Source organism: Kryptolebias marmoratus, linkage group LG3 (assembly GCF_001649575.2).
Source record: "Kryptolebias marmoratus isolate JLee-2015 linkage group LG3, ASM164957v2, whole genome shotgun sequence".
In the NCBI taxonomy this organism is placed as follows: domain Eukaryota; kingdom Metazoa; phylum Chordata; class Actinopteri; order Cyprinodontiformes; family Rivulidae; genus Kryptolebias; species Kryptolebias marmoratus.
In genome coordinates, this window is record NC_051432.1 from 6,037,945 (window position 1) to 6,064,350 (window position 26,406).

Below are 26,406 nucleotides of genomic sequence, written 5' to 3' on the forward strand. Positions count from 1 at the left end.
ATTTGAATAAAACAAGTGAGATCTCACAATATTTGGTGTATTATTTTTTTAAGATTTGACCAAAACAGCTACAACTCCATCACCTTTCAGCATAAGAAGGTCTCAGTCTAAACCTGTGGATGAAAGGCAGAGGGCGATATTTAATCCTTCAAAGAGAGCTAGGGCTTTAATCTATAATCACGATTGCTCAGGTCGTTAAAAGTCTGCAAATATTGCAAGGGGACAACAATACTAATCATCACTTTTTGTGGCTGAGAGCAAATACTTATGGCAACTCAGGTGTGAAAATCTCTCTTACTGAGTAATTAGTTCTGCTGAGAAGATGTACGTATGTATGTTTAATTATGCTGCATTCACTATGCATCCAAAGTTGGAAGCTGAAACTACTTCGCTCTTGCTTTTTGCCATTCACTGAAACACGTTTTTTGTTGTTCGATATTTCACCTAGGGTGGAAACAACACCTAATGATGCTTTGCTATTACAGAACATTTCTTTCAGTATATTGAACTGACAACCAATAAATGCTCTTTTATTGTTTCCCAACTATTGGCTGAGAATTATTTCCCCCTCCCGTCCTCAATTTGTCACTAAAGACATCACCATAATCACGACCATTGTTAAACTTTGCATATATGTTAGAACTGACAATGTTTGCCTCTCAATACTCAGACAAAACTGCAGAGAAACAGATAAAAGGCGAAATTAAGTGTAAATAAAGCCAGTTATAATTGTAAAAAAACACATTTGGCTGTTTTGAGATTTTGTTTTTAAAAGGAGTCAGTTTCTGCAGCCAAACTGCAGATGAGAAAAAAATAAAAATCAAAATGTATATAAGTAACAGAGATTCAAACTGGCAGTCAAGTATTTTTCTATCACTTGGTGTAGGTTAATGTGGGCCCCAATCATAATTATTGCATTTTCTTTTAATAAACATGCTTTAGGATAAACCAATTATAGTTTGTGTTCAAGTTTATGTTGTAACTGGAGGCTGTAGGAACAATTTTGAAAGAAAAACTGTGCTAAAGCAAAGAGAAGAGTGGAATGAGGAGGCTCGCCTAATTGTTATGAAGACAAGACTTCATAACAATTGACAAGACTTTCTTGAACATATTTCTGATCATTAACGGACAGCCTCAAGCTACAAATGCTTGTTTAGTTTATACATTAAAAAAAAAAACAAAAAAAAAAAACGCATGTCCCCAGTCTTTCCAGAGAGGAGAAAACAAATGTTGGACAAAAATCAAGACTCCATCAGCTCGGCAGAAAATATAAGAGATACAAACAGCCTCCCTCGTATTCCTCCTCCAATATCGCTCTCACACAAATTCGACTTTGTCCTAACTGGTTCTGCGAGGAGCTTTGTGTGGAGGGTCAGCCATGACCGATTCTTCTGAGAGCTTGTGATGGTTTAATGCCTCGCTGCAGGCTCTTTGGTGGAACTGAGGGAGCTAGAGATAAAACAGCTGGATTATGTGTGGCTCATGTTTACCTTTGAGCAGCTTCAGAATTAAATTACCCACTGCCTGGGTTGAAAATGACTCTAAAAAAAAAACAACTTCACCAACAGTTTTCAGATTCAGATGATGCTCGACTGATTAGATTCAAACTGTGGGCTGATATTGATTCTGCAGTCAGTGGGAGACTAAATATTTACACCGATTAACTCAATAAAATCTGACATGGCCTGTGCACATGTTTGCAATAAAAGGATACTCTGGCCATGGTGCCATTCTAAAGCAACTCCAGTCTTAAAAGAAAAAAAAAATCACAGCGGTTAATGTAAACACAATTATTTAAACCTCAACATTTCCATCAATTTGGCATTTTGTGGTTAGTTTTGAAGAAATTTGATGAAACCCCTGCTGCTACTTTTGCTTTCAAATAACCACAGATTTTTGTGTGAATAACTGATGTAAACTGGTGTAAAGGTCTATGAAATATTATTTGCATTACTTTCTGCAAGTTTGCAAACTTATTTCTCCCAACTGGGGTCATTCAAACCAACTTTGAAATGGCCAAAATGTTCTTTTAAACTTGTATGGACATTCAAAGGGTCGTAGGTTAGCATTCCTTGACAGAATGCATGTCACCCACCTCCTTTCATGTCAGAGTTTTAGACTGAGATCATCTTGTGTTGAGAAATGACATAAGAATTGAGTTATAGCTTCAAAGCTACGTTGTGTGCAGTGAGTCTCATGCGGGATGTTGTGAGGTGTCATGCTTAGAGCAGAGGTCCCCAAGCCTGGTCCTCGTGGCCCACTGTCCTGCATGTTTTAGCCGTTTCCCTGCTTCAACACACCCAATTGAAACGAATGAGTCATTGACAGGCTTCTGCAAAACGTGATAACACTCAGAGCAGGTAATTCAGTTATTCGAATCAAGTGTGTTAGAGCATGGAAACATAGAAAACATGCAGGATAGTGGGCCACGAGGACCAGGGTTGGGGACCTCTGGCTTAGAGTATGTGTTTGGAATAACTCTCAGCTACTACCACATCAAATGTCAGCTCAGTATCTGTTAAACTGACTGAGCTGTAGCTATTTTTGTGTTGGCTGTGGTGGCCATCTTGAATTGAAAGGACACACACAAAACTGTCATCAATCCAGCTTTACCCATCGGTGACAGATGACAATAAGCTCAGACTTTTCAGTGGTACCACACATACGTACAAGTACATACACATTTCAGTGTAATGCTCAAGGCTTTTTTTTGTTGTTAAGAAAGCAACTTCCTACAAAAGGAAATCTCCTTTGAGCTCAATCTAAAGTTGTAATTGTTAGATGTTCTGAAAAGTTGTTGTCAGTCATTGCAATGCAAGAAACAGAAGCTCCTCTTATCTCTGATCTGGATTTATGTCTGGTTCTAAAACTGAATCAGATTATTAATGCAGTCTGGCAGGAAAAAAAAACCCACACATGATATTAAAGTAAATATATATACTGTCTGAGTGTGAAAACATCTAATTATCTTTGTAGTGTTCTAACAACAGGGAATTATGAAGAACAGAAGCATTTCAGACAAAAACTCTTTTTAAGATGCATCAAAGTGATCTAAGAAAGTCTACCACATCTGCACTTTACAAGAAGTGAGATTCAAACAATAGTTCTAAACCAAAAACTGAAAGAGGAAGACATCTCTGCAGGGGAGCAGGATGTTGTAACCAGCAAAGTTTCTGCAGCAACAGACCTCATAAAACAACAACAGGCACGAGGTGGCTTTAGGGCACAGGCAAAAACTCAACCAAACTATTGGTTTTTAGGTCCCTTAATACAATTGAGACATTTTAAGAGTCCTAACAGCTCTGAAGCATCATGATTCTTAGCAATAAACGCTCCTCTGACTTGGTGACATATGCATAATTCTTCATCTATTCTGCAATAAGTAATTATTGAAAGAGTCATGCCAGATATAATTGAAAGCCTGTTTTTTTCTCCTGTATGTTGTGTTTAGAGGTTTAGAGACAAATTTAGAGTTGGTTTGAACATGTGCAAAGAAGGGATAGTGGATATTTTAGACACCGCTCATCACCTGCCCACCCACGAGCACGGTGGTGGCAGCATTACACTGTGGGGGTGTTTTTCAGCAACAGCGACTGGGAGACTGGTCGGGGTTGACAAAAAGCTGAATGAGGCAAAAATGCAGAGAAAGTAAGGTTCGCCTTCCAACATGACAATGACCCTGAGCACACAGTGAAGACGCTCAGTCCAAGAGCGAAAAACTTCAAACCCAAAATAGCTTTAGGCTATAACTGCTCCCAAATGTGCTTTAACTCAGCACTGAATGAAACAGCTGAATATGTATGTAAATGTGACATTTGAGTGTTTTTTATTTTTCATAAACTTGCCAATAAAAAATTCTGTTTGCACTCTGTCAGTATGGGGGTACTGAATGTAGATCATTCAGAGGGAAAAGAAAGAATTTAAACGACTGTAAGATCAGGCTTCAATATAATAAAACTGCGAAGAGTGACGGGGGTCTGAATGGGTTCTGAACCCACAGTGGAAAAGGTTAGCAGTCTGCTTGAAATTTGTGATTAGATTTGTGTCTTGCCGACTTTGCTCTTCCATTTTTATACTATAACTCAGCCTCCATGCATGGTGGAAAAACTTCAGGATTTATACACTGTATGCAAAGATTTAAAACGGCTCTTTTCGGAACAATGCATGGTTCGACATTTCTTTAAAGTTATGTTGCAACAAATCGTTTGAAAATAGCAAAAATAAACCCACACACTTGTTACATAAATTGCTCTGGTATTCAGCCTGTGTGCCACAAAACCTGTATCTCCTTCTCTACACACAGCATGAAGCCATAACAAGCAAGTGTGAGTTTGTGTGAAATGCACAGTAAAAGCTGTTAGTGAGATTTTTTTTTTTTTTTTGTCAGTATGCGAGCGGCTGTGAATCATTTTAAATGCAGTCCCTCATTTTTGACAAGCATAGATAAGTTGAAAGGACATTCGGGGAAACAGGTGGCACCGGAAGCTCTGCAGGTCCTAATTGGCTCTCTGTTCTTTTCTACCTTTGTGACACTGTGACAGCTCGTCGTTCGATGCGTTTCTGCCTTTCAGCGCTACACCATACACGGAGTGAGGAGGCGCTGTAGAGCTTTGCCACACAGAAGATGAGGATGAGGATCAAAAAGAGAGGAAAGGTTCAGATAAAAAGTGAAGAGAAGGTGCAAGTCATGAAGCAGAATTTCAAATTTTTTTTAGTGTGTCAAAAAAAAAAAGAGGAAAAAAACCTGCAAAAAGACAGTAGAGCAGTCAACAGGTAGTTAATGATGAGCTCTGGCTGCATAGAAAGTGACTGAAAAGCACGGAATTATTTTAACAATCGGTGCATCCTGCATGTTGAGTGAAGCGTCTCCTTTCAGCTCCCACACAAAGACGGATCACACACATACAATGGTGCCTAAACTGAAAAGCGGGCATTCATAAAACACAGGGATCTGCTCATTTGTTTTAAAAACAACATGATAAACACACCGTGCTCTATGAGCAACACCAACGATGATGCATTATAAGCCAGCTTGACGTCACAGCATATAAAAAGCTAGTTAAGCTGATGGAGGAGTGTGAAAAATGTATGCCAGTGTCGCTGCTGTGTTTTCTTTTTTTTTCCCCCCACCTGTGTGTGGATGTGTTAGGAATTCTCATCATTAATTCCTCGCAGACACCACGAGGAAACAGTTCATTTAGCTACACGTTACCGGTGAAACGTACGTGCTGCAGAGTTAAACGCGTTTATGGTCGGAATCTGAAACACGTATTTCGGTGGAAATGCTTTTCCCTAAAACCGCCCACTGATGATGATGTAATGCTGAAGGCAGCTCTTCAGCAGTTATCGTGAAAACAAACGACAGAAACTCCGGAGATCATACAGAATGGACGCAAAGCTTCTGCACACATCACGTGACATCTGTTATTGGAAGCCCTGTGCTCCACAATAAACACACACAGACACACACACACGCATACACACACCCACAAAAGCAGCCTCCTCATTCACTAAGCAATGGTAACCATGACAATGTAATGGCTCCAGCTTCAGCATCACCCACTCTTTCCATCCATCTCCTCCTCTCCATCTCACCCTGCCTTTATTCTGTGCTTTGTAGGGCAGTTTCCAGGTCTTTGTGGAGGAGAAACGAGGCTTCTTATTTTTCTTTCCTCATACAAATATAAACTGTCCTCACTTGCCTCCGTGCTGCTGTCTAGAATCCTTTCACACCATTTAAATCCTGTTATACTCAGTTAGATTTTGTTTACAGTTTGAGGTATGACCTCAATATTCTTCTTTTCGGATTTCTTTTCTTGTTTCTTTGCATTTTCCTCTCTGCACTTGAGTCTCCTTGTCCTTGCTCTATTCATGCTCTTTTTTTTTTGCCATCGCCTTCACCTCCTTTTCTTTCCTTTTCTTAAATTGAGACTTTTTTTTCTCCCCATCTGCCTCCTCCTAGGAAGAGAGGGAGGGATCCTCGCTGAATGTGGGAGGAGACCTTGCCGCTAATCTTCCACAGCATGAGTGTTCTGCAGGATTAGGGTTCTCGTGTGAGGGTTAGAACATGCCTTACAGGCTATCAGAGTGGAAACAGATAGCTGGTCAGGGGCACCAACACGGGGCTACACGGCCTGCCTTCTTCATCTCTCAATCCCCTGTGCAGAGTGATTGGCAGTGGCAGGGTAAAGCTGTGATTATCCCCTATTACCCCTGCTCCTCTTGTCACTGCTCCGTCTCATAAGCATTGCATTTCCTCACATACCGTCCTGCATGTCTGCTGTTCTCCCTGTCTCTGACTTTCCCACAGTCACCTAAATGAAGCTGAGAATAAAGACAAAACACAAATGGACAGACAAAGAAAGGTAATGACGTGACTTTCGCTTGCACGGATTAAAGCTCATAATTGTGCGCCATCATGAAAGGCTGGCGAAAGTAATCATTGAATGTACAACCCTAATTTTAGTTAGTTGGGACACAATGTAAATAAAAAACTGAACGCAATGATTTGCAAATATCACAAACCTATAATTTATTCACAACGAAACACAATAATCATTTTGAATTCGATATTAGAAACACATCTCCAAAAAGTTGGGGATAGTGGTAACAAAAGGCTGCAAAATAAAGTGGTATAAATAAAAAACAGCTGGAGGAACTAATTAGGTTAATTAGCAGCAGGTCAGTAAGAGGACTGGGTTTCAAAAAAGAACCTTAGAGAGGCTGGATCTCTCAGAAGTAAAGATAGCCAGAGGTTCACCAGTCTGTGAAAAACTGTGTAAAAATAGTTGAACAAATACAAAATAATGTGTCTCAATGAAAAATTGAGAAGACTGAGCATCCCATTATGTACAGTTCATAAAGTCCTCAAAAGATTTCGAGAATCTGCAGAATTCTCTGAGCTGAAAGGACAAAGGGCTGAAAGTCAATATTAGATGCTTGAGATCTTCAGGCAGCTCTGCATTAAAAACAGGTCTGATTCTGTTCTGGACATCCCTGCATGGGCTCAGGAACACTTCTACTAATCACCGTCTGTAAACACAGCTCACTGTGCCGTCCTCAAATACTGCAAGCTCTATCAGGCAAAGAAGAAGCCAGATGTGAACACCATCCAGAAACACTGCTGTCTTCTCTGGGCTGAAGCTCATTTAAAATGGACTGAGGCAAAGCGCAAAACTGCTCTGTGAGGTGAGGAATGGAAATTTGAAATTCTTTTTAGAAACCCCAAACACGTCGTCCTGCGAACTAAAGAGGAAAGTTTTGACACTTGCGACTGTCATGTGTGACAACTGAGAAATCCGGACCATACAGGGCCACCCCCCCCCCAGACCAGCAATCAATTTGTCATCAGACATCAGAGAAGAAGTGCAGGAACTGCTGGATGAGGACCCCCAACCTGGATAAAAACCAGATCTCCTTGCTGCTGCTGCTGCAGTCAAGAATGACTGGGTCACATGGGGCCATCGCGTGCCCAAAATGTCTGGTTCTCACTGTCGTCTCAAATTAGTCACAATTTAGTTTCATAAGTTGCAAACCCCTCCCAAAGTTGTCTCACATTTCTCAGGCTTTCTGTCTCACAACAACTCGGATACTATTTGTTGTGCTAATTCTTTTAAATTCCTTGCATCACGAGATCAAGATTGCAGCCCAATGAGAAACAGGCTTCAAAGGTTGTATGGGATCTTTGTTTAAAACTTTGACATAAAAATCTGTGGGAGATATGCATTTCTTTAAGGAATGCTACTTTCATTTATAATGTTTGTTTCAGAGTGAAGTGTTATTTTGAGCGTTTTTGTGTTTTAGTTTATTATTCTTATTGTCTTCACGTTTTCTGTTCAGGTGTCTTTGTTTTTGTTCATCATGTCATTTTGTGCTGTCTCTATTTTCTCCTCCCCAGTCACTCTTTGGTGTTCCTGCCACGCCCATCTACACCTGCCCCAAGTCTTGTTAATTGCTTCACCTGTGCCCACTTTCCAATCACCTCCTCTGTTTAAAAATCCAGTCATCTCCTCCACACTCCATTGGCTCGTTGTTCTTGGTTCCCTGCTGTTTTTGCTCCACGCTTTGTTTTCTCATGTTTGAACTTAGTTTCTTATTTTGCTGCCACGTCAGCCTTTTTGTTTTTGTTTATTTTGTTTTCATAAATTAGTTTTCTTAAAGATGAGTCTGCACTCTGGGTTTGTCCCCGTTTCCACGATGCCTGGCAGCTGTGGGGTTGTTACTGCCTGATACATTCAACAGAACTTGAAACTTGTCCCACATTAACATAGAAACAAGCAAATCATTTTCTAATTTTCCTATTCTCTCTCTTGCTCACTCTCTCTCTCTCTCTAATGTGTTTTAGACACAATACTTTTTTTATTTTTTTTCCCCACAAACTTAACCTGAGTTTCACCTTTTCTGCTTCAGAACCAAAGCCTTCTTTGTATGACATTTAAGAGAAACAGTGTTTTCTTTCAGTGGTGCCTTCAGGGCACCAGCATGCCACTGCAAGGAGTTAAAAGGTTCATAGTCTTATTGTACAAATATAATATACTCAGTTATTCTAGGATGTAAACTAAAGAAAATGACAGTACCGTGATGAAACACACCAGGTCCAAGTTATATTCATGTTTGTACCAATTCTCAAATGATATCTGATGTTTCAAATCATCGGGCAAGTCTCTACATTAGAAACTCTGTGAAAAAACAGAAAAAGTTTATTTCTGACCTGAAGTGCACAGGCAATAAATAGCATTCATCCAACGCTCACACTGCATTAGCCGAACAGCACTATCATCATCGAGCTCCACTGGGTCCTTTCAGGACCATCATAATCCTCCAGCATTCTGCAATTTAGCTGAAAGGACCTGGAGGAAAACTTCAGTCTGATCACTTGAAATCCCCATTCATCATCAAATGCGTATCATGTTGTTGAAGGAGACTGCTGTCTGATCTGCTGTATCTGGGATTTCAAACTAATCATCTTTGCCTCTCTGCTGTTGTGATCAGATTTTGACGACGACAGTCTCGATCTGAGACCCAGCTCAGCAGGAACCTGTCGCCTCAGAGAGAGCAGTGCATCTTCAGCGGTGAAAAAAAAGGAGTTTTATCCATCGGGACACTGAGGATTTTACTCGGTGAGGATTGTTGAAGGCGAAGGAGCTCACTGTAGCACAAGTATCTTGTGACTTGTCATTCTCCATCTTTCTGCCACCTGCAGTTTTTATTACAGAGCAAATTCTGACTCACAAATGGAAAATGACAAGTCTCAGGACAGCTTGCCCAAACTCTACTTACTAGCTCCTTTCTATTCAGCTACCATCTTTTTAACACTTTGCAAATTGTGGCATCAGGCAGAATTCGGTGCAGAAGTAGATGTTTACCTAAAGGCCAGACGGGATAAATATCAAACGAGAGAACATGTGAGACATTTATGAAGAGACAAAAAAGTGGCACAGACATAAAATACATTAACAAAGCTCACCTGTGTGATATCAAGCATACAGAGAAAAATAATCATAAGAAAAGATAATAATAAAATATGTGACATATAGTGACTAAAGAGAGTCACAAACAAACCACAACAAGCTAAAAATTAACCTGAAATCATATCAAGTGTCAAAACACACACACACACCCCAAACACAAAGCAAACGGTTTGAAACATTTACACAGTCAAACATTTTTATATTTTCTTTACAACCTTTCCATGAGTACAAAGAATGTGTTGAAAGTCATCGAAATATCAAACATTCAGTTTAAAGGGATAGTTCAGATTTGTCGAAGTTCAGTTCTATAAAATTAGTACCTTACTGGATTTGTGCCCTCTTAAAATAACTTACATTTAAAAAAAATCATAGATAAATTCCTGTGGCGTTTTTACGACGCAATCCACTTTGGCCTCGGTCCTGCTTGGACTAGCCATTAGCTTGTCAGTCTGATCAGAATTAAACTATTTCTCTGAGGTTCTTAAAAGAGCCATCTAATACAAGTAAGATAATAATTGTTCATAATCTTTCCATAAATCTCCACATCTCCACTTTAACCCTCCTGTGGCCTTTGGGTCAAATTGACCCGGGGTAAAAGAGCTTTTCTACCTCTCTCTATCACTCTCTCTCTTTTGATGGCTTCAGGAGTTAAAAGAGTTTAACTTTTTTGGTTTGTTTAGATTGCCTCTACAGGCTGATTTCACCCATATCACATCTGCCTTTCCTCCTTATTTGACAAACGTTGCCAAAAGACGATCTTGACGACCTCTCACCTCTTTACAATTCATACATTGTTTGCAAAATAAAATTAGGTAGTTTCACTGTCACATCTTTTCCTCCGCTCTGCTAAATCCTCCTGCGTTTGTCTATCTGCGCCTTCATTATTCGTGAAGGATTGATCCAAGACTTAACTGCATGCAGGCTTCTGGTCAATTTGCATGTAGGCATATTCTGATGTGTGTATGTGAGTGTAAGGGTCAGTGCTTCTACTTGTGTATGCATGCGCACTTTGCTACCAGCTCTGATAAAACACCCAAAATAACTGCAATCAGTTCAATCTGTCAGAGGCAAAAGATGCAGACATGAACTGATCCAGGCTGCCAGGATCTTTAAAGATGCCACTGCAGCCTCACTTTACAGTGTGTGATTGCACATTGGTTTCCAGGATGTGTGTGTGTGTATATGTGTGTGTGTGTGATATCTTTTGTGCTTCTTGTCAGCTATGACAACTCTGATTGCAATAACAAAAGAAGGTAAATTTAGAGTAGAGAAAGGCGTTAAATGAGAACAGGGAAAGCCTGGATTTTCTGAACAACATAATTTGTTAACATTACCATAACAATTGTGCTGTCAGGGAGCATAATGAGAGCCATTTCAGTATATGAGAACTCTGCTGTCGCTCGGCTCACCCGCAGCCACCCGCAATCTGAATCTGCATCTGTCTGCAGCGGGACTGAGCAGGAAAAGGGAAACCAATTTCCACATCCAGAAGTGTTTAGAACAGAGAGGGGGGAAAAAAGGTGTTGCTGGCTGTGGTTAGAGCTGACAGTATTATTTCTGAAATCTAATCAAAGCGATCAGAATCACAGAACTCTGCTGCAAACCGAGGCAGGCGGCGTCTACAGGGGATAATTTAGTCATCTTAGTGCTCGGTGGCAGAATGTTTATGGAGGAGATCAATTTTGCTTGTTTTGTCAAAAAAGAGACAGCAGTTTTTCTTCACACATCTTCTTGGCTACGTATAAAGCTAAGAAGAGACGTCGCTCAGCTCCAAATACAATTTACCAAATCAAATGTTGCGTTCCATTCACCTCAGAAGTCTGAACTTAGATCTGGGAACGACCTCAGACCTGACTTGATCATGCTCCAGCTGCAAGTCAGAAAAACAGCAGGCTTTGCTGACTGTTGTACTCCATGAGCAGGCTAACTAGCATTAGCTGTTCAAGCCGATAATGGATTTCTCTGCGTTTTAAGCATTCAAACAGTGTAGCAACATGCTAACTAATAGAAACTGGACAGTACTCTGTGTGTATGTGACTGAATTAGGGAGCTACAAGCTTACAGAGGTCAAAATTAAAGGTTTATTACAATGTTTCATGTGTGAGGCAGCCATATCAAAATTTGAGGTTGGGATTAGTCAGGAATGTCCAACTTTTTGAGTCAAACTTTCAATTTTGGGGGGTGTTCTTGTTGATTTTTCTGACTTGGACCTCAGAAAATCTGACTTGCATCACATGACTGCAACTATATAAAGCACACATGAGCATCTTATGACTCACGGGACACTTCTAGCCCATTAGCCATCTCCATCTGGTCTGAGGGAAGACAATAAAAAAAAAAATCAGAAATCAGATATGCAGTAAATCATTCTGCATGAAAATTTGCATTTTTATTATCTCAAATATTATTTTAAAACCAACTTTTGCAGAGCTTTTATTTTGAAAGCGAATGGGTGTTTTTGTCTGGAGTCTCGTGTATACGCTAGCAGGTGAGTATCTCCACTGGTAAGCTGAGTTTATAAGTGACTTCCTGTCATGTCAACACACAAAAAAGGAACAATATACAATGTCAAGCTTTTACCAAGATATGGATATTTTTAAGTGTTTACACACTTAGGTCAGTTGTAAAGAAGTGAGCTCAGTTCGTGGATCACAGCTTCACTCCACACTAAAACACGCAGAGAAATACAAAGTGGGCGCACAGTTTTGTTCCCCAAACTGCAAAAAGCAACGAGGCCTTTTTGACAAGATTTACACATCCAGTAACTGAGCAGTCAAAACTAGGTTTGTAATATCTCACAGCAAAAAAAACTAATTTGTTCTCTGATGGAGAGTTTATCAAAGAGTGTTTGCTGCATTAATGCGCCTTGAAAGAGAAGAGACGAGAGTTATGCCACATATAAGAAAGCAGCAATTCAACATACAGATCCTCTCTCACTGACAGTCACCTGCAGTTTTCCCTCCCATCTACCCAGTGTTGCTAGATATCGCAAGAGAAACAAGCAACCGGGTCAACGAGAACGAGCACAAAAAAAGCGACGCACCCACCACCTCCCCTGCGGCCTCAAAATGAAAGATAGAGAGGCCACTTAATTTATATCTTAATATATCTGCATTTCATGCCAAATTATTTTAGGGAGCACTGTTTGTTTTCAGGATGGCCAAGAAAATCAACCAAAAGAGGCGACTAGTACTAGTTAATCAGAGGCAGAGTGGCGCAGGTGGTGCAAGTCTTTGCCATCCAGCGGTTGTTGACAGATGCAGAACAAACTTTTCATTGAGTGGACAGAGATATGACGCACAGGAGTTAGCCTAAATAAGCAACTACATTTTTTAAACAAGCCCCCCTCAAGAAAGCAACCCAAAACTAGCCAAATTTTCCAGCAAATTCCCAGACAAAAGAAGCCCAAAGTCAATTATAACAAGTGGACTTGGCAACTTGTGCATCGACTCAGGTGTGACTTCACTGCACTTGTTCCCCAACATAAAATAGATTATTTTCTACTGGAGAAAAAGAAATACAAAAAAATAAGCTAATTTATGTTGGGGGTTTTTAATGTCTGTATTTGAAATCCTGCAAAATATGCACATTTCATAAATTAATTATAATTTATTTGTTTGGAAGAATTGAGTTTAACCTGTTGGTCCGGTTGTTTTTATCCTCAGAGATTTGCTTCATCTGCACCTTTGCTAGTTTTGGTTAATGTCCAATTTCTGAGTCTATCTCCTTGAAAAACCACAACATTTTCTATAGAGAGCTACCTTGTTGATAGTTTACACCATTTTCCCCTCAAATCGCTTCAAAAGTGCAACAATCGTGTGGCGTTTTTCCATTACAGTGCCTCATAGTTTGTTTTTCTTTTCTTTGTTGTTGGCAATATCACATACTGATGTCTGAGGAGCTCCACAAAATGTGTGTGAATGCCTCTGCTGACTCCCCAACAGTTTGCTCAGCTAAAGGCTAATGTGTCTGAGCAGGTGGTCAGCAGGACAAGAGCACCGCAGGGGGCTGTGCTCTCACTGTTTCTCTTCGCCCTCGGACTTCCAGTACGACTCAGAGTCTGATCATCTGGAGAAATACTCCGACTTTTGCAGACAGCAGTGGCAAATGTAATTTTCCTCGCAGCCATCTGTTGGGGCAGCAATATAAGAGACAGTGACTCAGAGATAACACTGATATAAACACAAGAGTGGCTCAGTGCTGGAGACAATAAGGAGGACATCTCTGTCCGCAGAAATAATATTTTACAATGATACGGGAAACAGGACTCCTTTGGGATAAAATACATGATCTACTTGCTTTTGCATTTCTATTCTGGCTTTCTCTTTTTGGGTCCTGGGTGGGGGGGAGGGGCGGAGTCTGCTGTAGCGCTTAGCTGTAACTGAATGAGAGGTGACCTTTACCCTGGACAGATTGCCGGTCTGACAAAGGGCCACAGACACAGGCACACATACAACAACACCTCTGAACACACACACACTCGCAACGACAATTTAGAATCACCAATAACCCCAAAGTCCTCTTCACACTGGGCGATGACCTCACTATCCTCCCCACGACCTCCACGATCTATTAGAACATGGCTGGACCCTGGCAAATTTAGAAAACCTCCTTCAGTGTGAAGGCAATTATGACGCTGATACGCTTTTAGTACTCAACATGTAGTTGTTCCTGCTTTTTTCTGAATCCCTGAGACACCTTACCCTTACCACACTTCATACAACAAGTGCACGTTCCCATGACAAAAACAAAGTGATGGAAGCTCAAATTTATTGACAGGTCTTCTGTCTGATCTCATTTTGATGCCAGGTCACACTGCCCTCTGAGTGGTGTGCCTCGCTAGCTTTGACAAAGGCTGGTGACCTTTTTCCCTCTTGCTGATAAGCTTTGTTTAAAAGACTTTCTCTGACAATCTTTACAATCTTAAACTGGATTTATACTCCACAAGAAGTGGGGCCGCGGTAGCTCGGTGGTCAGAAGTCAGTGGCTGTTTAAATATTCAGTGTAACTTTTGATTAAACCTTCAAAACCACGTTAATAACTGTTTCATCTAGGTCAAATAACAAAAGCAGAAGGAATACACAACATAAGGTATTCAGTGATTTTTTTATTCCTATAGTTCAGATATGAATGATTTCATTTAAACTGTGTGAAACTTCAGCTCTGGGGCTGTCCATCTTCCTGCTAGAGGAAAAAATATAACCTGAGCTATATTTAGACAGGCAGTCTTTTCTTCTTTTCTATCAGGGATCACTCTCAAAGTGATTCCAGCAATACCGTTAACCAATATTCACTTAAATCATAAAAATATTAACAACTATCTATAAGTTGTTTTTATAGATTTTGCGTTTTGTACATTTATTTCAGTTGAAGGTTGGTATGGTTGAGAAAGAAAAACTTAATGTAAGCTTTAGGATCATAATGTTTGTTTCCATGATGGAAACAAAATGATAAAAAGCCGGACTTTTCTGGGCTTTTTTTTCAGGATTGTGAATTTAGCTACAAGATTATCACAATCACAATGTGTTTGCATATCATAAATTTTAATATCATGAAATCTTTTTTAAAAAGAAAACAGATAAATCAACAATTGACAGATGAATCATTGTTTATCTTGATCTTGCAGATTCATCATGAATCATTAGTTAAACCAAACCATTAAAAACACAAAATGCTGCCGTTTTCACCTGGCCGCATTTATTTAAGTCTCGTCTCATTTTACTAGAGCCTTTCGTTTCCAACTCCAGCTATTGTCCCTATTCATCTTTTCATTTGGTTTTGAAGATTTGACAACAGCACAATGCAGCTGGAGCTCTCCGTCTATAAACTCTGGCATAACTGGATAATGTGGTCTATCAGTCACGACTTGGCCCAATCTCCATCGCTCTGTCACATGAGGATGCATTATGCATGAGGGCTCGTCCAAAGCTTCAACAGATATCAGCAAACAAACTTGGAGAAGCGAGCAGCCTCTGGGAGACTTTGAACAGAGCCTCTTGTTTGCTCGATCCAACCATTCCCGTCCTTTTGCTGTTAAGTCTTTTTTGGAGGTATTTACTTTTCCTTTGTAATCGCAAAAAAAAAGCCAAAAGGGTGATAACGTCATATTTGTCTTTTACTGAAGCTAATTCTCCTCTATTGAGACTTTTATATGATTGTTCTTGATTTGATATTTAGCTGCCATCATGACCAGGACTCCCTGGAAGAAGAGACGATTTATCTCAATGGGACCTTCCTGATAAAATGAAGGCTAAATAAAAATAATTTTAAAAAACTGTCACAGTCAACTCTGTTAGCAAATTATCTCATGAACCACTAGATGGGTTTTAATAGATCTCTCATAAAGTAATCACTGGATGTACATTTACAACTGATTAACTTCTGGCATTAACACAATTCAAGATGGCCACCACAGGTAATTGACCTTAGCCAAAGCAACAATGACTAAAATTTGTATAATTTACAGATATTGAGCTAAAATTTGACGTGGTAGTAGCTGAGGGTCATTAACAACACATTGGACATAACATTAATTACAAGGTCTGACTAAGATGACCTTAGTCTAAAAGAGTGAGCGCTATGCACACTTTCAAAGACAGCTAGCTTTAATCTGCTGCTGTTTTCAGTTTCTTACTCTCTCCCTCTTTTTGCATTGCTGCATTTTGAACTCTGTCTCTCCCCTCTCAAAGAGCACTTTCACGTTGCCTCTCACGCCGTTCAGAGAGGCTTATATTTAGCAGCGTTAAAACGGAGCTCTCGAGGGTAACAGTATTTAGCATCATACTTCTAACCCTCATTATAAAAAAAAGGTGCAAAAAATAAAACCTCACGTTCTAAACTTTGCTCGCTCGCTGCATTACATCCTGTCGCTCGTGTTTACGAGTGTGTACGTTTGTCTGGCACAGTGGGAGTCTCCGTGAGCGGCGGCGGCAGCGGCGGCTCACACTGTGCCACGGGAATCTCAAGCCTGCAATTACCATTTGATCCTCTGATTGGTCGAGGCTGAACTGCGCCGCCTGACAGGTGGGTTGGGGCGTGCAATCAGCGTAAGGTTCACATTACACAATGCATGCCCTCTAATGCACACAAACAAAGGATAAGTAAATGGTTCAAACAACACTTTACTCTTAACAAGGCTGTCAAGTGATATTTGTGTTGAAATGTCACTTGCACCGTGTTTGGAGCTGTTCAGAAACAGTGCTGAAGGCTGCAACCTGCTCTGCGTGTTTGTGTGCAAATGAATTAGAGTTGTAGAGAGTCATAGAGACTGCCTTCAGGTACTTAATGCTCAGATACTAGCTCTCTCTTTCTCTCTCTCACACACACACAGATTAGCTCCATCTGCACACACAGAAACTGTTTTCAGCAACTGTGGAGGAGATGATGTGCACCATCATCCACCCACATGCTTACCTTTACTGAAACACTGAAACCTGCAGCATTTTTGCCAAGTGCCCCATAAGTATCTCTGTTTCACTTAAGCTCTTAGTTCCTCTTTAATATTCAGCATTTTCAAATAAAGCACACATGCGTAGACACACAATATTGTGTGCTATTAAAATCTTACAGCTTCGTTTAGGCCTGGAAAAGACCAAAGAAGGTTGCAGGCTGCAGGCTCGATTTTAGGTCAAATGGAACTTTTACTGAGAGAAAATTAGAGTTCTGCCTACAATTTAAAAGAAAGAAAAAGGTCTCAAGTGCAATAAACTGTTAAACCACGAAAACAAAAAGCTGTAAAAGTCCTAATCATTTGACAATTTTTATTTGCTGACCCCAACAAGAGGAAACTCGGGGGTCTTCCATTTCCAAAAGAGAGTCAACTTAAAATCTGAGTCAGTTGTCCTGGTAACCATGGGAACAGACTCTGTTACCATGGTGACACACTGTGAACCTAACTAGCTTACAGGTGGGTTTTCTTCCACAAACTCCAGGGGTTCGATCCAATAGCCTGTTCTTTTCTTAGGAAGGTTCCCAACTGAGTGAAATTAATCACAAGTTTCCAGGCAGCAGCTACGAAAGGAGCTGGCCAAGGAGGGGAGCTGAGGGGGAAGCACGGTTCGGTCCACGGGAGGAAGCTGGAAAACCCACACCTGAACTGGGAGACCGTGTGAACTCCACAGTAAAACGCTTGCACAGATAAGATTTGAAAGCAGAGACACCTTAATGTGAAGCGTCAGTGCTGTGACGTCAGGGTGGTGAGTGTCTGGGAAAGCAGGTTTTTCTTCACTTTTTTTTTTACAACAACTTTTATAATGAAGCAACAATTTACATTTTGTTTTAAGGAGCTGGATTCTGAAGGGACCTTTATATGTAGAGTTCGCTTGTTTTCCCTGTGCATGTGTGGGTTTTCTCCAGGTATTACGGTTTTCATCACACAGTCAAAAAACACTGATGTTATGTTTTATTTTTTTTTAATTCACCCTTTATTTAACCTTGCAAACCCCACTGAGATCACAGATCTCTTTTCCAAGGGAGGCCTGGGCCTGAAGGCAGCCTAAAACACACAGGTTTTTGGACTGTGGGAGGAAACCGGAATACCCAGAGAGAACCCACGCAAATACAAGGAGAACATGCAAACTCCACACAGAAAGAGCCCAGGACCATTTTGCTGTGAGGGAACAGTGCTAATCACTAATCCATCATGCTGCCATGTTAATTTGGAAATCTAAATTAGCCCTAGATGTGAGTGTATTTGTTCTTGGTCATGTCCATGTGGCCCTGTGATGAACTGGACGTACCCCACCGCTCTCATGTTGACTGCTAGAGATGGGCACCAGCTCCTCGCAACCCTCTGCAGGATCAAGTGGGCGTGCTCGTTAATATTTCTATAGATTCTCAATTTTTCCCTAAAAAGGTTACAGTTGATTTTATGTGTCTAAGTCAAAACAGTACGATTTCAGCAAGATTCATTCATGAATAAAAGTTCAAGTTGGGTAAATGAATAGTGACTACGCTCAATTAAACGTTAAAGTTTTAACTTATTGACTGTTTTTAATCGCTCCTGTTCATGGTCTCCATTGGCAGCAATCACATTTCTCGCTCCAGCGGATTAAAAGCTGCTTCTTATTCGCTTGTTGCCATGGTTTTTCTATTACCCCCACACACAGTTAAATCAGAGTGAACATAAACACAGCAAACTGAGCCTACTCTGATCAGCTGCTCTGAAACTGGGAGTTTCTCCACCTCAGAGTTTCTCACGCTCACCTTCTGAAATCATTCACAGGCTTCATGTGACATTATGAACGTTGCTGAACAAAAAAGACAGCTAAGAAAACATCCCCCCCGGTCTGTAATGTTTAGCGTTTGCTTTTTCAGACACAGTGGAGCCTCATTATTTATGCATTTAGTTTAATTTTTGATGTTTGAGTCTGGTTTTATCTGTTACCTGCCACTTTCCTAATGACTTGAAATAGTCTCATTAAGTCTCCAGATTGTTTTTTCACCACCCCATTGGCTGATCCTCATTTTCTCACCTGGATTCATTACCCCCACACCTGGATTCCAGATTATTCTCAGCAGCTCCTGTTTTGTTTCTGTCACTCAGCGCCAGAGCCTCGTTTTAGTTGTGCTGCTTTGTTTCTGCCTCACTCCAGTTTTCTGTTTTACTTGTTTTTGTCTCCCTGCTGCAGAAGTGCCATTGATTTTGTTCTATTGAAAAAAAAAAATCATTTGTTTTCTCATCTTGCTGCCTGTTTTCATCCTGCATTTACTGCAGGTCCTCCTTCTTGATTTGTGACACTCCAAATGTCAGACACATTAATACGACTGACAGGGGCTTTAAGTTATCATGTTCTCTGAGCTGTAAGGAATAAATGGACTTCTTTACGAGGTTCTTTTTATATGCACGTATTGTATAATTCCTGGAAAGTTGAAGTTCTCTGCAGCACCAATCAGACAGGTCAGTCTTAAGAGTACAGCTCAGATCTTTTAATGTGGGATTCTGTAAAAAAGGTTATGAACAACTAATATCTTACCTATTGTAGATAGGTTTTGAATCACCTCAGTTTGGAGAAATAGTCAATGCAAAATATGAAATCAGTCATAAAAAGGCTATCCTGAACTATATCAAAGGGTGCCGTTTGAAAGAGTTTACTCCAGTAGTTTTCCAGATACACGATATGCAATTCTGAAATGTGGGTACACACTCAATGTAAACACAACACTCAGCTGAATTGACCAAGAACCATGTGGAAGTTTGAGTCACATGACTGACCTACACTAGCCTGGTCATAATCTGTGTAGGTAAACAAATAAGTTTAATGTCGACCTATTTTCAGTCACTTCGGCTGTTTCCGTAGGTAACAAACACACGTGGTAGCTGGCACCGGTCACATATTTAGTTAAAAAACAATTAATTAGGGACACATTTAATATCGATATGAGAAAAATATTGTGCAGATTTTGTTTCTTATTTTATTTTATTTTTTTGTTGGGTCCTCATGACTTTGTAATGAGTATCTATAATTCTAACTGGACTGACAGGCTAAAGGGTAGTCCAAGCAAAGCATAAAAACCAAAGTGGACTTCTACCTTCTTAACACAACTCCAGTCTCAAAAGTTTCATAGCTGTCTCTTGTCACACGGGGGTTAAAATCAGTCCCAGAATGCTGGCAAGCACGAAGCCACAGGCAGGCAGGATAAATTCAAGCCCTTTATTAATGAATTTACTAAACAAAACCCATGGAAGGACTCAGGTCCAGGGCAAGACGTGGATCTGACAAATGACACTGAGGCTGAGGGAAACTATGGAAAAAGGCTGGGAAAATCAAAAACAAAGAATGCCAGAGCCAGACAAAGCGGGAAAAAAAACATGAAGCTACTAAGTGGTTAGAATATTTGTTTTCAGTTTGGATGAGTAAAAGAGACCATCTATTAATTGAAAAATGAGGCTGTAGACTAATATTCAATCACAACAATAGGAGTTGTCTGCTTTTATCTAAATCCCATCGTATATTTTTGAACCAGACATTGATATCTTCTTTCAATGTCATTCCAACAGCTCAAGTAGAAACAAGCCAGCTTGTATAATTTGGGATCATTTCTATCCTCATGTTACTTTAGTGACGGTTCCTAAACAATCGTCTAGCTCAGAGTTAGAAGTGATTTGATTCAAAGCAGTCTGTAGTCTATTTTCTGCTTTACTGCCGTTAACAGGAGGTGATGTTTGTGGTTTTACAGGTTTCACGGTTTGTTTAGAAGTTAGTGAACTTGAACATGACAATTTATCCGTCCCACGACCCTAAAACACACAGAAAAGTAAGAAACTACCTACAGGACTCAGATCAGAGAAAAACAAACTAAAGACACACAAAACCCCTTTAACCTTGCATTGCACAGTTATTCCAGCAGAAACGTTTTAACATTCCTGCAGGAAATGCCCCACGCTGCAGATGTGCTGCTACAGCTAGCTGCTGCTGCAAAGATTTTCACTTGCAAATACTGTTCACTTGAAAAAATAATGTGTGATGCAAACCTGACAGCACCCTAAAAGTTTAAAAAAAAAAGATTATGGAGCACTACAAAATGTTCTCAACTTCTCTAAAGTTGCTTTAAGATGGGAGCGATCCACTTTGGTCCTGCCTGTTTGGACTCATTCTTAGCTCATCAATACAATTAAAAATAATCTCTATTTCTCTAAACTGAGGTTTTTCAAAGCGTTATCTACAACAAGTAAGATATTGATTGTCCATAACCTTTCTATAGAACTGTACTTTAAAAGAGAAACAATATCTTCCATATTTTAGATCCAAATTTACAAGTAAAGAAGTATTTACTGAAGCAGGAGCACTAAAACAACGGCATACAAGTGTTTTTTTCAGAGAATTTGCAACAAAATCTCTCCCCTGTGGCACTGCTGTGATTGAGCACCAACTTTAAGGTCGCACCCTAAGACTAACAAATATGGCTATAGTTAATTTGCAGAATGTTTTCTTAACTTTATAATTTAGACGCTTAGAAGATAATCTCTGTGTCCAGAAAGACCCCTCCAGAGGGCTTGCAGCAAATTCACCGAGTAGAATTTTGTTATTTCACCCTGAATTTACTTCAAAGCTTTTTTGAAAACAGTTTGTAAACATGTCAAATTGCACATTACTCCATTTCTACTTTTTTTGAGAAGTAATCTTTAACAAAGCAATATTTCACAATGTCCGTATAAATTCTTCCGTTTAAATCTTTTAATGGCTTTTGGGAACCCTGGTCTCTGCAGATGTCTAACATATTGTGTCTAACAGTCATAAATGAAAGACAAATGTAGGTTTGGGAAAAAAGAAAAGAAAAATGATCTTGAGCTGTCACCACACTACACAAGGTTAAAAAAGCACCCATTTCTTGTTTCAGCTTTAAAGCCTTGAGTCGAGACCTAAGGAAAAATTTTTGCAAATATTTGTTACATCTGGACAAAGACGTGGGAAACAGCAGAGTCTCAGAACAGGAGAGAACACAGATGGTCTGATTAAAAAACGGGGTTATCCTGAAGGTAAAACCCCAGCGCTCAGCTGCTGCACGGAGCAGCTTCCATACCTGCAAACATCTGAGCGTGTGCTGGGAACGAATAAAAAAAAAATAATGGCCGCACACAAAACCTACACACATGCATCTGTGCATTTGTTACGCATTTAAAAAAAAAAAGGATTTCCTCTTAAAGACTTTAAACTCTTGTAGACGACATTCGTATTAATTCATATGTTTATAAAGTAGCTGTTGCCTGCTGCTGCAAAGCCTCTAACTGTGTCTGAGTGTGTTTATCTGTCTGTTAGCAAAATATCTCAGGAACCACTGTACTGATTTTGATGAAACTCTCTGAAAGTAATCACTGGATGAACATCTATAAGTGACTAACTGTTAAGAGTTAATTCGATTCAAGATGGCCGCCATAGCTAATCAAATTCGGCAAACACAAAACTGGCTTCAACCCAGTCAGTTTTACAGATACAGATCTAAAACTAGGTACACTGATAGCAGAAAGCCTTGCCTAACTTATCTTCCAAGCATGATCTGATCACATGAGAGCTTTGTTTAAAACTTTGCTGTAAACTATTTGATTTAACACTTTGTCTGTTATCAAAATGTCTCATAAACGACTGGATAGATTTTAATGAAACATCCAGTAAATAAAGATTGGATGCACATCTACAACTGATTAAATTCTGGAGTCAATACAATTTAAGATGGCCTCTACAGCTAATCAAGCTTATCAAACACAAAAATGTCTATAACTCAGTAAAATTAGCAGACACTGAGCCGGATTTCGGTGTAGTAAGTAAGTAAATTTTGTCTCTATAGCCCCTTTCACAAAATGCTTCACAGAGAAAAAAGTAAATAAAGGCAGCCATCAAATTAGGTAAAAGCCTGTCTGAATAAAAATGTCTTTAGATGTTTCTTTAAAAAGTCTGTGGAGTCTTAGGGAGAGTGGGAGAGCGTTCCAAAGCCTCAGAGCCACCACCTGAAAAGCTCGGTCGAGGTAGTAGTTGAGCGTCATCCCCACCACATACTGTGAGTGCTACTCATTATCCAGGATCTCTGCTTCAAACTTTGGCTTTAACTCTTAGAGTCAACCCTGTCGATCTGTTAGCAAAATATCTCATGAACCACTGGACGGATTTTAATCAAAGTCCCACAGTTGGGATTGTGCGTAGGGTTATTTTTCAGGTTTGACCGAAACAGCTTTAACGCCATCATTTCTCAACGGGAGATGATTTTAGTTTAAAGCTCTAACCTGAACAGCAGTGGGCGATGTGCAGTCCTTCAAGGAATGCTGAGTCTTGAATTCGTGAAGTTCTTTAATCGCCACTTCTAACATGCCTGTGCAGCACATGGTGTGTGTTGTTTCTGTGTACGTTCTTGTGATATGGAGGGGCGTGGGATGTTTTCAAGCACGGCTCAGAGGCAGACGTGTCGTTTCGCCACTCAGATGCATAAGATCAAAGCGATGAGGCCCAGGGGTCAAACATGAACTCTTGGATGCAGAGCTTTGATGAAGATGTGAGGCTGTGTTTTATTATTGATCATATCCTGCCACACTGATGAGAAAGTACGACTTCTACTCTGATGGAATTCAGTTTATTACCTTATAATAACAATTAAACAATGTTTAGTTTTGGTGACATTCTACAACACGGAAATGGCTCAAATGGAGCAAATGAATATCGATGCTCAGCGCTATGCACTGTGACCTACATTTTCCAAATCTGTAGCACTGTTTAATTATTAACGACACTTCCTGTGCATTTTTTAAGTCTCGTGTAAAGGGGGAAATAATAAATTTGTGCATTTGTGCATTCCGTTCATGTTTCATTGGCTTCTTTTAGTGTGCAATTTAGAATAAGAGCAGAGTCTATCTTTGTCTGCTCCGTGGAGGACAAATATAGTGCCCGTTGCCATGGTTATGACAGAAAACGCATCCCCACGAACAGAGCAGTGAGCACCACGAGGGCGCACACCTACACATATGCCCCCTCCTCCTTCGCCACGTGTAGATGGGACCAAACTACCCCATCTGTCTCACATGTGTGCACAGGAGCGTAGGCTATTTTTATGTCTGTTAAAGGTAGACGTGCGCAACAAGCACCTGTGGAAGATTTTTTTTTCTTTTCTTTTAAAAGCAAGTTGACTCACCGTCACAGTGGGGATGGCGGTGACGAGGGAGTAGACAAGGACAGGTGGCGCCTTACTGTTGTCCTCCGGTCCCGGGTATGGCTTTGAGTAGGCTTTGTCAAAACAGAAGAAGCCCTGGATGTGCACGGGGAACGTGTCCGTGTACTCGAAGTAATATGCCAGCAGAACGGTCCCTGCCATGATGACCAGCTGGAAATAAAACATATTGGTCGCAGCGTCAGAATCGAGTCCGCTGGAGTTGGAGAAAGAAAAAGGCAGCCGAGGAACAAAAGTAGAAAATATTGTTTTCTTTTTTTTTCCCCCCCTCTCTTCACAGCGCAAAATGATGGATGCTCCCGTAATGTGCAAAGTGAGCCATTTGTGCATGGAGAGATAGTACGGGAAGAGGGCTGAGAGAGGGAGGGAAGTAAAGACACAGATGGAAGGAGACAGATAAGGAAAAAGCTGGAGAGCAGGAAAGAAAGCAGACTGAGAGTGAGAGATCCCTTCAGCAGTGTCAGCGCTCAGAGTAGGAGGGGAGGGAAACAAATGGAGCCGGCTTAAAAAAAGAAATAACGCTTTATGGAGGAGCAGAAGAGGAACTGAAGAAGGGTGAGGGGGAGACACAGATGGGTGAGAGGAGAGAATGAGAGTTAAAAAAAAAAGAAAAGAAAAAGACCTGGGATGAGCAGAGGGAATGAGACAAGAAGAATTACATATGCGTCTGTGGATTTCTGCAGAACTGAAGTTAGCGCTGTTCTGACATTTATAACAATACAGCTGCATAAAAGTACGAGTCGTGAAGCATAAAATACAAAATATTCATCAGTATTTCAGAACAGATTGTATGTGTGAACAGAGAAACCAGTAACAGTAAAATCCTGCTTTTCTGCACAGATGAGACAGATGCACTGCTACTAATTATTCGTTTTATTAAACAGCACACGTACGGTATGTCTTTTTTTTCATTCCATACAAAACAACAACAACAACAAATAACCACAATCCATAGCCCTCTCTGTTTGAAAATTCAAACCTGACGTTTCATATCCATTTGCCCTTTGAGAGTGACCTAAAACTGCACCAATTAATACCGAATGCAAGTTCAAACACTGCTGATTATTTTCACCATAATCTGCAGCCTGAATGTTTGCCTGATGAACTTCCATCGTATCTGAAAGACAACATTTATCAGCGGCAGAACACGAGGCGCGTCTGACGGCGGGCTGAGCCGGTTCACAGCTGCGGGGACAGAGAGGGCGAGTGTTTGGTGCCATTTCAGCAGATTGGCGGCTCCTCGGAGAGCTTACAGCGTGTTGCATTGTAGCTAACATAAAGTATCCAAAGTGCAGATCATATCATCAAAAAAAGTTAACAAAAAAAATAACAATGAGTCACAAGATTTTGTATTAAAAAAAACTGATATGACCAAATTAAAAAGCCCTCTGCGAGACGTCAGACTGCATAACTACCTTGTGAACTGTTGCACCAAAATAACTGCTGGAAAAGTGATGTTTTTAGACGTACAAGTGTTTTTACTGCTCTCACAGCTCAAAATAAATATGGGTGCCCTCAGGTCCCCTTTGGTTCAATCTGACATGTGATATCTGTACACTGAGACATACAACCCCCCCCCTCCCCCAGCCTCATGTAAAACTCACAATGTGACCCCTATCCAGCTCCATTAAGTGCTGGTAATGCTGCCTAATGGGACAAGGCACCCTCTGAGTCTGCTGACCTTTACTCACCGTTTCGATGAGCTGTCGAATGCTTCAGCAAGTACCAACTAGCAACTAAAATGTGTCTGCTTCATTTTCCGTCATGGCCTCAACTTCACGGACTGTTTGGACCATCCCTTGAGTTGAAAATGACACTGCAGCGTCAAGCTCAGCGTCGAAACAGGAGACCCTTGCAGTTCTGATTAAAACTGTCAATGAAATGTCGCCCACACCGATTTAAATCGCCTTCGCGCCACTTTTAAAACACAAATATGTGAGCTTCCGTGTTAGGTTTTAGCTTTGTTAGGTTTGGTTCCTTCGGACCCCTACACACTGGATGACTACCCTGCTACTTTCCAGGACCTCTACCACCTGTTAGAACTCCACAACCTTCACCACCTGGCTAGATTGCAGCAAATTTGAAAAAAATCTCCTTCAGTATGAGGACAACCATAGCCATCCATCCATCCATCTCTTCCGCTTATCCGGGGTCGGGTTGCGGGGGCAGCAGCCTAAGCAGGGAGACCCAGACTTCCCTCTCCCCAGCCACTTGGGCCAGCTCCTCCGGGGGAATCCCAAGGCGTTCCCAGGCCAGCCGAGAAACATAGTCCCTCCAGCGTGTC

At 40.6% G+C, this 26,406-nt stretch overlaps 1 protein-coding gene across 3 annotated transcripts in view; it reads right to left on the minus strand.

Moving 5' to 3' along the window:
• Positions 1-26,406, minus strand: part of LOC108244323 (phospholipid phosphatase-related protein type 5-like) — a 69,305-nt gene that overhangs the window by 11,264 nt on the left and 31,635 nt on the right. Inside the window, exon 3 of one of the 3 annotated variants that reach the window (XM_017430431.3) lies at positions 24,087-24,275. In XM_017430431.3, the coding sequence (XP_017285920.1) occupies positions 24,087-24,275 (189 nt within the window). Of the gene's footprint in view, positions 1-24,086; positions 24,831-26,406 lie in introns of those variants that run through there. The other 2 variants (XM_037974569.1, XM_017430430.3) reach the window with 2 other exon arrangements.